The sequence below is a fragment of the Oculina patagonica genome, chromosome 11 (genome assembly GCF_052425735.1).
Source record: "Oculina patagonica isolate OP01 chromosome 11, crgOcupat, whole genome shotgun sequence".
NCBI lineage: Eukaryota > Metazoa > Cnidaria > Anthozoa > Scleractinia > Oculinidae > Oculina > Oculina patagonica.
This window is the reverse complement of record NC_135768.1, coordinates 16,824,681-16,838,901: the sequence shown is the minus strand read 5'-3', so window position 1 is coordinate 16,838,901 and position 14,221 is coordinate 16,824,681. Positions and strand designations below refer to the sequence as shown.

The following is a 14,221-nucleotide window of genomic DNA, read 5'->3' as shown; positions in this document are numbered from 1 at the left end:
AGAAATAACGTCAGAAATTATTCAAACCTCAAGTGAAACCACGAGCCGTTAGGCGAGTGGTTTCACTGCAAACTTTTGGACATTTTATGGCGTCATTTTTATTGTCTATTAGAGTGTAGACCATGGCAAAATGTGGTCGATTTGTTTTATGCCATAACAAACTCACAAGTATTTATCAAAAGCGATTCATGACCGTGAAGAAACTTTGCCAGGGTGACGTAAAGATTCCCGACATGTAAAACGACAATGATTCAAAAGAATATGATCAAGAATTCAAAAATAAAAAATAAAATAATTACTTTTATTCTCTTGTTGAGTGTGCGCCTATCGCTAGAAGCAAGCAAGATGATTTTTCTTTCTGAAATTGGTGTTAGCGCTCGATCACTGAACTTCAACAGTTCGCTGAGTTCGCTGCCTCGAGCTTCCTGTTCGGTAGCACCGTTCTTCCCCGTTAGACAAAAAAAAAATCATAAGCCTGGTAAATTTTCTGTCGACAGATCACCTGAGTAAAAGTCCAATCTTGAATTCCAAAAACAAATGCGTACTTGATTCAAACAAAACAGGTGAAATTCGCTTTCATTCATGGAGACCAAACATACACATTTTTAGCCCGCGCGAATGTGCGTTGCGTGATCTGACGTCACTTTCATGGTCTATACTCTCGTCGACCATAACCTTGGACCAATCAGCGCGCGAGAATTCTATCGGTTATGGTATAAAATAAAATTGATGAGATACTGTGACGTAACCAATTAGAAAAGTAAAAGCAGTGTAGTCGTTATGTGAGCTTTTGGCCAGATAGCTGGTAAACAAGCAAGAGTGAAGCTGAAGTTACCCAATTGCGTGTTAGGAAAAGTATTATTATTATTATTTTTTACTTGTGGACACATAGAGGTCTTAGTATAAGGAGCAGGTAACTATGTTTACACATGTTTGAAATTCATCTGGGTCGTCAAAGAACTCTGTATTTTTAAACATACAAGTCATACGACAGCAATAAATTAAGCCTTTATCACACAAGAGCATGTTAAACATTTAGCATGACGTTGATATACGTTGATACTTTCAATCCGATGGTTCTAGTGCATTGGTATTGTATTTACCCGCAATATCCACGCGAAGCAAAATAATACAACAGCAAATTATTTTTATGATTGATAAAGTAGACACGAATAGATGTGGTAAAATACACGGAGGAGGCGATGATAATTTGCCACATATTGCAGTTACCCGTTATGCTGCAAATTTGAATATATATTAGAAACATCTTACAGTAAGAAAATATGCGAACCCATTTTATTGTTTCTCAAACCTGATGTTCCTACGCAGACATTTTATTATATTTAAACCATTTTTTGATTTAAAATCACCAAATAATGATTGCCATATTTATAATCTTTAGCTACAACCCCGGTAAAAACGCTTTGGGCCACTTGTTAAAACTAGGCGCAAAAACACACTTCGGCAATAATATATAGTCCCAACCCATTGCAGTTTGGAAAAAAAGTTGAATATGTTGTTATAAAAGACTATATGTTAGTTTTTTTTCTCTCTCCCTCTCCAAGCAATGTTGATTGTTATGACAACGATTGGGGTAGGGGGATGGAAGATGTATCATTTTGACCGGCTTTTGTTTTAGTGCCAAGAGTATCGGCCAGGGTTGCAAGTACACAAGCTCTTTTTATCGAGAGACCTTAAGTCTGTCAACAAAACTGTCAAAATTGACAACATTTACTCTTTATTTATTTTCTCAGAAGATCATTACAATTGAGAAAAAAGACATACCTCTTTTGAAAGGTTATGAAACAGGCTTTTAGGAAAAAATATATTTGTTCGAAACATCCCATAACATTCTTTTAAGGAATTAGCGTGAAGGAATTCGAATATTTTTTTTTTCTCTGTTGACCCAAAAAGCCTTTTCCTCAAAATAGAACGATCTCCTTATCCTCAAAGATAAAATGAGACATTTATTCCAAGCAGCAAACAAGGTTTCGAACGCAGAAAGCAAATATAAATAACATTTCATTGCATTCAGACCACGTGCGTTCGTACCAAGTACACAACTCTTACCTCAATTTCGATCGATTCGATTCGCCGCTTGTATTTCGCAGTCGACGATCAACATCAATAGAAATCCCATTATTGCCTTTTTCTCTTGAAACAATCTCAAAAGCTCTTTCTGTCCTCACAACCGCCATTTACAAAACGCTTTGCATCCGACGCCATTTTCGATTGAATTGGGAAATACGTCGTGCAGGCCACATTCAAGTGTTTAGCTCAAATTTGAGGAGGGATTGGGTAATAGCTTTGTCACGCTTTCTGCCAAATTTCGTTGCGATCGGATGTAACGCAAGTTTTTGAAAATTACTTGGTCATCAAACTTCAGCGAGTGATATTTACAGGGCCGGACGGGTAAGAGTATTTTTGAGGTTAAATAAATGATTCCTTGATTGATAGATGCATTGCCTGTTGTGAAGTGATTTGAAAATTAATTCGACGCGTAGAACCAAATAACTTGACACTGCACTCATCAACACTTTCATCTTTTAAACAGTTAGAGTCATTTAAAATATTCAAAGATTGAAAAAGGCTTTTGAAAGACTTTATTTAACGTCATTTTTGCTTCCACATAGGAGGATCAACGATTAAATTATAAAACCTTCCAGCTAGTGGTCCTCCGTTTGCTTACACAACATCTGCTTTGCTGCCTTAACAACTGCTGTACGAAGCTCACGAAGACGCCAGCAATACAAAAATGGATTGATAGACGAGTTCATAAATGCCAAAGTCTCAGCAAATATCCATGCATTTGTCCAGTGATCGAAGGAAGATATAAAAATTGACACAGAAATAAACAACGGAGTATAGCACAGGATCATTACAATGTAGTATATAAACGTATTTATGGCACTTTTAGTCGACCGTAGCATGCTTCGATTATTTTTAGCACTGCAACTTTCCACCGACTTTTGTTGAACGTGAATTTGAAACTGATGTTGTCTAAAAATCCAAAAAATTCTAATGTAACAAACAGTGGAAATTAAAAGGCAAATGACAATAACAACAGCTACAGCGACAAAATACAAATTCATGTTCCAAATGGGAAAGAGAGATAACAAAAAGCTAACTATCAAAATTGTTGCTACTATAATCTTTGAGCGATGTGCAGTCATCAAATTCGGATATCGCATGTGATAATGAAGAGCCAAGAACCGATCCACACTTATGGCTGTTATTGTCAAGAGCGAAGCACCACCTAGAGAAAATGCTATAGTAGACCTTGCCTTGTATAACGAACCATTCTCCGTTAATTCATTAGCAATGTAAAGCGGTTGTACGACAAAGCCAACGAGAAGGTCTGTTATAGTCAAAGAGCTGAGCAAAATCATAGACGGTGAACGAAGCGAAGGAGTTCTCAATATGGCGGCTAGCACCAGAGTGTTTCCAATAATGGAACTGAGCTTCAATGGTGCATTTAGGAAACAGTTTATGATGACAATAGTATCAGGACGAAACTCATTGCTTTTCCTGCCTGAAAAATGAGCTTCTGACTCGTTTGTCATCCTTGCATTCTTTTCTCTTACGTTTTGATATTACAACCCTGTCAATTTTGTTGAGTGCTTGGTAAAATGGTGCCGAACAGTTGTTAATGCTATTCTTCAATGTGACAGCTTGAAAGGATATTGAAGTCTCCCAGGTGAGTATTAAACCGTTGTTGATTTATATTATGGAACACCCCAAGAGCCTTTTGAATTTGAGAGAACACTTGCTTTAAAATTTTGTTTACCCGGCGATAACTGAGAAAGCCGGCAATTACGCACTCAAAACAAAATATTAGTGTAGCGTGTCTCTTTTGTGGGTGATTAGCAAATAGTTGTTTTAATAAATTTTTAGCCTGCCGCGACAATGCCCTTTCTGTATAATTAATACTAGCTACCGAATATAACATAGGTTTTGACGAATATATACCACATATGGCGATATAAAACCTAAAACCAAAATTGCTTGTTAGACAGACCTTTTACCCGAAAGCGGGTTTACCAGTTCTCAATATGGCGGCCAGCACCAGAGAGTTGGCAATAATGGATATGAGCATCAGTGGTGCATTCAGTACACAGTTATTAAATGGTGACAATAGTATCAGGACGAGAATTATTTCCCATTTTGCCTGAATGATCCGTTTCGAATTCGTTTGTCATCTTATAATTAGCACAGTTTTGAATTTGGAGCAAGGTGTTTGTTGTTTCTCAAGTAAATATGAAAGCGAGAATAAAAATATTAAATTTAACAAAATATCAAATTTCGTATTCGATTGCAATTAGACTGCTTCCGTGCATTAAACAATCTACACCATCAAGAGGACCCACATAAGGAGGGAGGGACTTACAATTACTTTTAGAAAGTTCGATGGTGAATAGCCCCCTGCATTTAAAACTTCCAAGAAAGATTACTGTTTCTTCATCCAAATGTATGTTGTCATAACTACATAGTGGATAGTGACAAATGTTTGAATTCAAGGAATACATTGATTAAAAATGTTATTAACGGAATCAGTGATTACCTATTATGCATGCAGACAAACGGTTTAAGCGATGAAGTGCCAGAAATTGTAATTAAAGTTGAAATTGAAATTTGTATCTTATGTAATCAAACGAATCGAAGTCTAAATCACTCTTCGGAACTAAACATAGCCTTTTCAAAGTTTATTTAATTTTAAAGTCTCTTTGGCATTCACATTCAAAATATTTTTTTTCTTATCGCCACCGTCAGATACTTTTAGACCTCTTTTCTTACATTATATCTATCTGCGGTGATTCCTTCTTTCATCGTAATTTACTGTTTAAGACAAGACACCTCGCCTCACAAGCGGCAATACACGAATGTGGTAAATCACTTATATGCGAAACTGGATTTCATTAATAGAAACCCTAGTTGCAATTTTCTTTAATGAATTGACCCAAGGACGCAATTTGTTAGAGAATTTGTCAATTGTTCTCAATGCCAAATGCTGGTATAAAATGCAACGATAATGTAAACCGTTAGCTTGAATAATTTCCTGAAGTCCATGGAAATACTATCATACACTTGTCTTTTTTTAAATGCCTTGGTGACAATGTTGTCAGTGCTTCTTATTTGCTTTTTCGCTTTAATTACGGCCCGGCAGAGGATACAACCTGAAAGGTAAGGGTACAAAGTAATACATGATTCTTTTAACACAAAAGGCTGCCAAATTAAAATTGATTTGACCATTTTTGATAATTTGAAAATGATTTTTTTCAGTTTTTGTCCATATATCTGTTAGGTAGGAAAGAAACCTAATTTCGTTAGTTTTCTCCGAAGGCATTTATATTTTGAGAAAAATAACAAAATCGCTTTGTGTGGCCGGAGTCACAAATTTGCCAAATTTTCAAGTCCCCGATTCGCAATATAAACAGTCCTATCGTTCACCAGCAAAACCACGCAGAGACTTTGTCCTTCAATAGAAAATAATTTCAGGACTTTAGCGCAACTCATTGAACTTGTGGATAAAAAGGGTGAAGAGAGACCTCCCTTTACTCGCTCAGGCTAATATTTCTTTACTTACGTAGTCTTTAAATTACTTTGGCATCCTCACTTAGAGAGTTCCTACGCGAATACCGCTCGCATAAACTGCCACACATCCCGAATTCAAGGAAACAGGAGCGAATTACTACAACATTTGTGATACGAGAGCCTGGGAACACAAAATTCTACTAGGACTCCAGATCCAAATCTCTGGCGAAATGCGGAATGTGATGGTACCAACCCTTGCAACTTGCCCAGTGCACGTTCCCCAAGTGTGCCGCGTGTCTGTTCTCTTTTCTCTTTCCTTTCTAATGACACGTTTTGCAAAACGCGACCTGCTGAGCTTGAAAATCTCTGCAAGGACACAAACGCCTGAGCTGTGGTCCCTTGGCGACGCAACTGAAGAGAAGAGGCTGTCTCTGTAACGTGCACAAGTGGGTGGACGTATTGTAGCCAGGAGCCAAAAGGGATTCCTCCGTGTGCAAAGACTCGCACTTCACTCCCGCCCTGGATATATAAGTATAAGTATATAAGTAAGGTTGGTAAAGTCGTATACAAACCGTTGGCCCACACTGTTGGTGCCTATGCCAGCTAAGAGTACAGTGGAAACCGATATAACGAGTCCCCTTACGACGAAGATCCTGCTATAACGAACGATATTCTTCAGCGCGGCCAAAGGTAGTAGAACACAACGATCGAACACGCGCCCTTCGATACGAAGACCAACGCACTGGCCATTTGGCCACTGCGCTTCACATATTTACATACATGTTCCTCAAAATGGCCTAAAAGTTATTTCTCCTAAAGAACACCAAGTCGGTAGCTAATATGACACGATTGGGACTAAACGAAATGTATGGGTACAAAAGGTTAGAAAAATGTGCATGTTGACTTGCCGCGTTTCCCAGTTTCTCCCCAGGCGTTGCCGTCCGTCAAATCCAAGACTATTTCATCGTAATCTTCATGGCGAAACAAGTCACATGATGATCCGTTTGGATGACACAATGCTGCAAAAATTGTCCGTTGTAGATGGAGTCAGAACGTTAAAGAAATGACGGCGGATCAGGAGCGAACGAAGACGAAGACTTATCAGTATCATTTTTAGCGGAGTTCTAGCGTAGCCCCATTCCTTAGAATTTTTGGTAAGCCATCGAGCCGAAAAAAATTGGTTATGACGTCAGCGTACGAGCGAACGTCCGTACAGACTCTCGGGGAGGGGGAGGGGAGTGCCAATGCAATCCTGACCAGATGGGAGACAATGCATGCCATCCCCTTGTGATGTCAACGGCTGTCCAACGACTTACATTTTGTTATTGGGCATCAATGTTATGGTAAATTGACAGCTGTCAAAACAAGGTTTCCGCTGACCAGTATCACATGACCATATCGCGGGCTCAGATATAGAACACATCGAGGTCGAATTTTTTTTTGAAGTTTACCGCTTACCAAGTGACATTTCTGCATTGAATCGCGGGCGCCAGTACTTTTCAACATGGCGGCCATAGTTTGATGGTAGAAAGAGTGAAGCGTATAAAGGCGGCCGTATAAAGGCGGCCTTTAAAATTTAAAGAGGTTTGAAAAGAAAAACAAGAAGCAATGAAACAAAATGTGGCTGAAAATTACGTGTAGAAAGTAATCGACCGCCAAAAAAGTGGACATTGATAGCCATAATCGATCGATGACTTTCGTGTCTATCTGTAAAGCCAGCATCGTACATGAAGGAGCATTCGAAAGCTAAATCGGGTTGATATAATAAACAAACCAGTTTATTGCTACGGGGTAAAAAAAAAAAAGAAAAAAAAAACTCGACCCTCTGGGACTTGAACTCACGACCTTCGGATCCGCAGACTGGCACCTTACCGATTGAGCTAATCCAACAGACTCTGCGTTACTCGTTGAATATATCCTATATATCAATGTAACAGATATTAGCGACCTTAAGATCCGACGACGGCTGATGTCTACGACGGCGGGCGGAAGTCAAAAAGGCTTGTTTGCGAACTTCCGGTAGCCGTCGTGTCAAGTTTCCCGCCGTAGCTGTCTTGTCTACGACGTCAAAACGAAGACTTTACCGTTCTGTCTAAAACGTGAGTAAGTTTTTGCTATTTTTAGAGCTTTTTAAAGGAATATTCGAATACTTTCGACGTATTGTGAACTAACAATGCTTCTGGCTTATTTTTGTTTATTATCCGTGGTTGTAAAACTGTTTTTGAAGGAATAAACCAAAGATTCTTTCTCTTGTTTCGAACAGGTCGCCGCTGCGATTCTGGGCAAATGCAAACCAGCTCAAAGAAGACAGTTCAGTAAGCTCTCTTCATTTCTTTTCGATTCTTTTTTTATTTTAAGCTATAATTCACGTTTAGAAAATGAAATTTAGTAAAACTGAACTAGAAAATCTTAGATAATTTACTCTTTGCTGGAAGAACTCTCGATGTAGTAATGTGCTTGAGGAAATTGTAAATATAAGTAAATATAAAATAAGTAAATATTATTGTTGACTTTTAGATCTAACATGGAGCGGACCGAACAATACGGGCAAACCGAACATTGAACATATCAAGAAATTCTAGTCCTTGAGCCGTTCAAGTTCAAGAAAGGGAGTATCGCGAGAGGTCAGACATGGGGAAAAATGCCAACAAACTACGACCTTGAGCTTCCCCGATTTAGAGCAACCAATGCGGTCAATGCCGTCGCATATCGTGCCTTGCTGACATGTAAAAACCTGAGAGAGCTGCAAGGCATCAAACAGGACTGGAATATCACTCTTATGAAAGCGAAACTCGGCCAAACACTCGCTGTCATCCATCTCATCTAGATTGAACTTTCCACAGCATCCGACATAGCAATCATACGGAAAATCAAGGTGTTTGGATGTATTAGCATCGTAAAGAAGAAGACAATCGTCCTTTGATAAATCTCCGCCGTCAAAACTTTCAAGGAGAAGGTTTCGAATCTCTCTAAAGCAAGCCATGACTTTTTTAAGTCGAGTGCGCCGTACGCTCATTCGGCGGGATTTCTTAAGGTTGATTTTCGCGGCTTTACGACGGCGACCTCCCCCCAGTCCCCGCAGGTTATGACCGCCGTCGCAGACGCTCACCGTCGTCGGATCTTAAGGTCCCTATTGTGGAGTCTACTAAACTGCTGCGAAACTATAACAGGATCGCGAAACTATTTTCTATTGCTAGAAAGCAGATAATTTACTGTACTCTAAAGTAATTTTTCGTGCCATGAGTAATGATGAATGATTATGAATGATTAGTAATGATTAGTAATGATTAGTAATGATTAGTAATGATTAGTAATGATGATGAATGATTTTGCACCGCTTTAAGATTATTATTTTTGTCGTACTGCTGACATTCAGTTGTTTAACCGTGAGCTATTTAAATTTGTCTTGAACCTATAAACCGCCATAAACATTAGTACTTTGGCCGCTTATTCACTAGAATGAAAACATTGTAAGCTCCAGTGAAAATTAAATAAATGGGGAGCTCCGCTTTTAGGCGTGCCTAAATCTATATATTATCCAGTTTGATTTCTTTTTAAGTTTTGATATCCCAACCCTGAGGTGAACATTTCAATGTCATTTTACCATCTTCTTCTATAATCACCGTCGTAGAACTAGTATAGGGCGATCTTTGCTGGCATCATCGTTTACAGTTTGCCTTATTAGCATACAACTTTGTTTAGAGAAGGCATCATGATATATATAAAGTGACTCCAGATATTTAAAAAGTTTGTGAAACTTAATTATCAGCGAAATTTTCAGACTTTTGTGTGCAATATACAAGGAGATATAAGCGTTCAAAAACTGCAAAATTTCTGGGTGCCAAAAGCGCTAATGAGGCCGTACATACCTGCGTCATAGAAACACATCGGGCTCAAAATTATAGCGAGAGTTAATCGTTCCATGCATTTTCGATGTTTAGAATTGATATCTATGTAGCTCGTTCAAAAAATGAAGCGCTTATGCTTATGAGGCAAATATTGTAAATAAAGATTCCCTTATACCAACTCTCTTCGCCTATATATCTAGTTGTTTCCCGCACACGGCGTCTTTTCCCTTCTTTTCTTCCAAGCCTCTACTTCTGGTGCTGGCGCGACTTCATTTTTATTCCAAAGACTTTCTTTTCGTGTTTCTTCCCATCAGCATGCTCACTACATTATGTGAGCTCGTGACATTGTAAACTCTTCTTCATCTACTGCTTTAAGTTGCTTTTCTTTTGTTTTTTGAACAATTCGAACTCTGAATCGACTGCTTTTTTAATGCCAAAGTTTATGATGTACACGAGAAGGAACACAATAAAATATATCCCGCAATATCCTCGTGCCATTTTTTTCATTCGACACTTTCTCTTTTTCACAATGCGGTGCCCGTAATAATCACTTTCCAAATTCAAAAACGCCCGCGTGCGTAACTGACGTCTAACCGGACCATTATTATTATTATTATTATTTATTTTTTTTTTTTTTGGGGGGGGGGGGGTGCTGAACACCGCATTGCCGCAAATACGTTCCGCAAATATTTCAATACTGCAAAGTAAATTCGGAGAATACCGCAGTTTCATAATAAGCGTGCATATACATTTAGCTGGTGGATTCATAGACGCAAGGGCAAAGAACGAGGCAAAACTGAACCACATTTCAACAATGAAACGACTTTTAACTGGTTGTTAAAACAATCAAATTTTCGATTAAAATGTTTGACAAAATAAGACCGTTGCAGCTTGCTTCCGAAACGACCAGAAACGGCTAAAATTGGTCGGATAAAAGTAAAGGATAGTTTTTTACACCGACTGTTGCCGACGCATCCGGCAGGTTTAAGGACTACCGGGATACCGCAATTCGAGATTAAAATTACCGAAATACCACATGAAAAATTGCCCAATACAACAAACCCAATGACATGACCCCCCCCCCCCCCCCCCCCTGTGTGTGTGTGTGTGTGTTTTAATTTCCTTTTTGAATTATTCCAAGGAAAAGTAAACGTTGTACATGAAATACTTACTTTTCCAAATCATCCGCACTGTTGATATCAATAAAGTAGGATGGTTCGCATATGTGACCTTTAAAGACAATTAAAACAATAAATAGAATCAATTATGTAAGCTAGTATGTTCGAAAAGTTCGCAAAGCTCCATTCACAAAAACAAATACGTGAAACCAATAATATGATATAGTTTAAGCCAAAAATCAAGAAAACGTTCGCTCTTTAAAAGCAACGTGGGAGCGATCGTCTTCTATCAGCGATTACAGCTTACCACTTAATTTTCTCCGATTCTGATCAGGTTTAACAAGCCGGTTTGCAGAGAAAAAAAACGAAAAAAAAAAACTAAATTTACTGCATTTAGTGAGTTTCTTGTCTGTTTCGGCTTTCAAATCTTCATCTAAAAAGGTAAAAAAAAATGATGCTTATTTTTGAATGGGCGCGCGGAAGGAAATCTAGTTGTGAACAATAAAAACGATAGAGTGTTTTTGTCTCGGAACTATCGGTGTGATAGTTGCCCCTTGGAAATTTGCTGTTCTTAACTAGCAAATTAGCCCTCGAAGCTTCGCTCCTCGGCCAAATGTTTAAAATTTGTTTAAAGAACAGCAAATAATTATAACACTCTATTTTTTAAATAGAAACTTCGAGCTTGCCGCCTTATTGAGTGTTAACTAGGCAACGACTAGAGAATGACTACTAGCGGTATTTATTCAACACAATACCATTTACCAACGCATCAAACAACTTACCAAACACATTGCAAACTTCTACACAGGACTTGCCAGCTTTGCCCATAAAGAGCTTCATTTCTGACAATGGCGGCCATCTATCGACGTGTTCGCAAAAGTTCTGCAAAAAAGACAAACTAGCCCATGTTGTAAATGTTTAAAGAATGTTACATGATGACACGAGTTTACGAAGTTTATGCTATCGCTAGAGCTTCGACTATTATGTAACTTGATGGCGTACAACTACTCCTGTCAATAGATAATTACATTGATGGTACTTTAAGGAAGGCCTGATACCCGTATATTTCTGGGACTACTATGGTATACAATGTGAAATTAAAACCGGAATAAATAATAACAGGAAAGGGATTATGAGTCCAAGAAATTTCGGTAGCGTATAACGATATAGATAATAATACATGGGTGCGCGTTCGCTCACTTGTGAGATATCGAGTTGAACACGGAAAGAGAAATTCCATATCTCCAAGCAACCATGTATTATTTTTTTTTTATTTCATAAAACTACTAATTACGAGGTTTATTTTCCAAAGATTTCTGACCATTTTCCGAAGATATCGATGTACGAAGATTTTGAAAATACTGTCTGAAGTCATACTAATTTTTCCGAACATTTTCCGAACTTTTCCGAAAATTTCCCCAGATTGCGAAAATTGACGAGGAAGATCCAAAGATGTTTCGACTTTATGACATCGAGTGACGTGTCAGCACGTGATTGGTAATATCAAACACACGTAAAAAAATATTTAAACTTTACACACGTTGAGATACTGTTTTTCTCGGTGGTCAAAATCCCAATAAACAACCGCAGTTTATATAATAAATACTGATCGCACGAAAAATCAACGGGCTATGATCAGGTTTATGTGATTTTTCAAAAAAAATCAAGTGAAGATTTTTCAAGGGCAAAACGGCAGTAAGAGTATTACTACTGATGGTACATACGTAGTACTCAGTAAACGCGTTCACACGTTCCAGCATTCCTTTTGGTGTCCACTCAAGAGGAAGATAAGGTTTCACCTACAACACACAAACAATAAATAAGTTCGTATAGTGTGATCGTCCGGGTGAGAGTAGTTCTGAGTCAAGTAAAAACTTTTTGTCAGTTGATGATGTTATAAAGTCTGGTCCGTTGAGGCTGATTGGTCAGTTTTGCCGTGATGTTATTGGCTGTGAGACTCATGTAAAGCGTAACAGCCAATAACATCAGGCCAAACAAGCAGCTCAGTTCAGTGGAATAGACTTTATAACATCATCGGCTGACAACAACTTTCAACTTGACTCTGAAGGCATCTTCCGCTCAGGTTGTCGAAACGTCAGTCACCAACATCGGTTCTTTTCAGAACTACTCTCACCCAGACGATCACACCATACGAACTACTGATAATCTTGGTTTCAAGCCATTTACTATAAAACAATAAATAAATAAAATAATACGTATTGCACAATGGAACGGAAATACGTGCTTCCAAAAAAATACATTTCACACGACTAAAACACGACGAACAAATTAAGCCTTACTCTCAAATAAGCGCACTCTTACCTCAGTGTTTAAAATCTCTTTAATGGTCTCCTCCACAAGAGTAAGGTTGTTAATGTCAACAGTGAACACGTGTGGCTTTCCTATAAACGCCTCTGCGTAAGGATGCTGTGATGTTAACTGTTAACAACAACAACATAAATACAGTCAGGGAATTTAACCCTTTTTTTGTTATACTGTTGATCACTGAGTGCACCCTCATAATTCTATCATAGTTTACACAAAAACTTAAGAGACTTCTCGTGATACTGCCCTTTCAACTACTATACACCTAGGATGGGCCATTCGTTCCCGGGTAAGCAATAAGTCTAACCTCGAGCCAAAGTTGTCCACAATGCCGAACATAATCCAGTTTCCACAGCATAGAAGTGATAAAAGCTAGCCGGCAAAAGTTTTGTCAGCATTTTGTCAGCTTTACACCCATCTAAATACTATATGGTTGAGAAAAGCACTGTCACATTTAACTGACTTGGCTAAGACCACAACACAATGCCCCGACAGGGGCTTGAACCCGCATCTTTTGATGCGCAGTCCGACGCCTTAATTTTTAGACCAAACGCGCCATCCGCAATCATTTACTTTCAACTCGCCGTATAGTTACAGTTGAACCTCTGCTTACGGACACTCCTTTAGTACGGACGCCTCTCTATTACGGACAATCTCAATGTCGCGACAACATTCTCACATATTTTCTTTTAAAAAGCCTTCTATAAAACGGACCCTCTCTGATAATACGGTCAACGGACACTAAATCTCGGCCCAGGGCTTATTGTTAGTCAAATTCTTGAAGGCGGAATTCCTACCTAACTATTTTTGTTTTGCCTCGGCGATTAAATGAGCTGCCTTGAATTTCAGAATACCACACAGCAAGATTATCCCCTACCTCTCTCAATGTTGGCTTTATCTTAAAGAATTCCGTGTTGAGACGATTATGAGGAGGGTTGAACTGAAAGATGAACAAAACAGATTTTTTGTGACTGTCAAAGGCAAATTAAATTGAAAAGGGTGCTTTTTTAATGCCGTTGTGCAAAAAAAAAGGAGAATTTTGCAATTATTTTTAGCCAACTGGGGGCAAAGAGAGCATTGACCATTGGTTACGTGGTTGATTCACTTGCATCCTTAAATTCTCAATGCGATATTTTTTACAATATAGAGCGTTTTCACTCACGTGACCAGCGGCCATATTAGTTGACAAAAACTAAAGATTATTTTTGTATAAAAATAGAGTTTAATTCCCGGAGGAATGGCTTGGTACATTAATTTGGCCACCATTCCCTTGTTTTGGAACACCGCCGTGACTTCATTTGAAAAGGCGCTATACCACGATGGCAATAATTATGTAAAACCGAAAATGGAGTTAAATCCCGCGTCCCATCCCTCCTCTAGACAAGGCCATGAATGATC

At 38.5% G+C, this 14,221-nt stretch overlaps 2 protein-coding genes across 2 annotated transcripts in view; one reads left to right on the top strand and one right to left on the bottom strand.

The window, feature by feature from the left end:
* Positions 1–14,221, top strand: part of LOC144630341 (alpha-1,6-mannosylglycoprotein 6-beta-N-acetylglucosaminyltransferase A-like) — a 241,034-nt gene that overhangs the window by 89,308 nt on the left and 137,505 nt on the right. The window lies entirely within an intron of this gene.
* LOC144631017 (alpha-1,6-mannosylglycoprotein 6-beta-N-acetylglucosaminyltransferase A-like) overlaps positions 4,697–14,221 on the bottom strand; it is a 44,135-nt gene continuing 34,610 nt past the window's right edge. Inside the window, exons 13-18 of the mRNA XM_078489378.1 lie at positions 13,701–13,763; positions 12,821–12,937; positions 12,223–12,297; positions 11,281–11,380; positions 10,553–10,610; positions 4,697–6,051 (exon numbers count right to left, since the gene is read on the bottom strand). Coding sequence (XP_078345504.1) covers positions 5,853–6,051; positions 10,553–10,610; positions 11,281–11,380; positions 12,223–12,297; positions 12,821–12,937; positions 13,701–13,763 — 612 coding nt within the window. The 3' untranslated portion in view covers positions 4,697–5,852. The remainder of the gene's footprint in view (positions 6,052–10,552; positions 10,611–11,280; positions 11,381–12,222; positions 12,298–12,820; positions 12,938–13,700; positions 13,764–14,221) is intronic.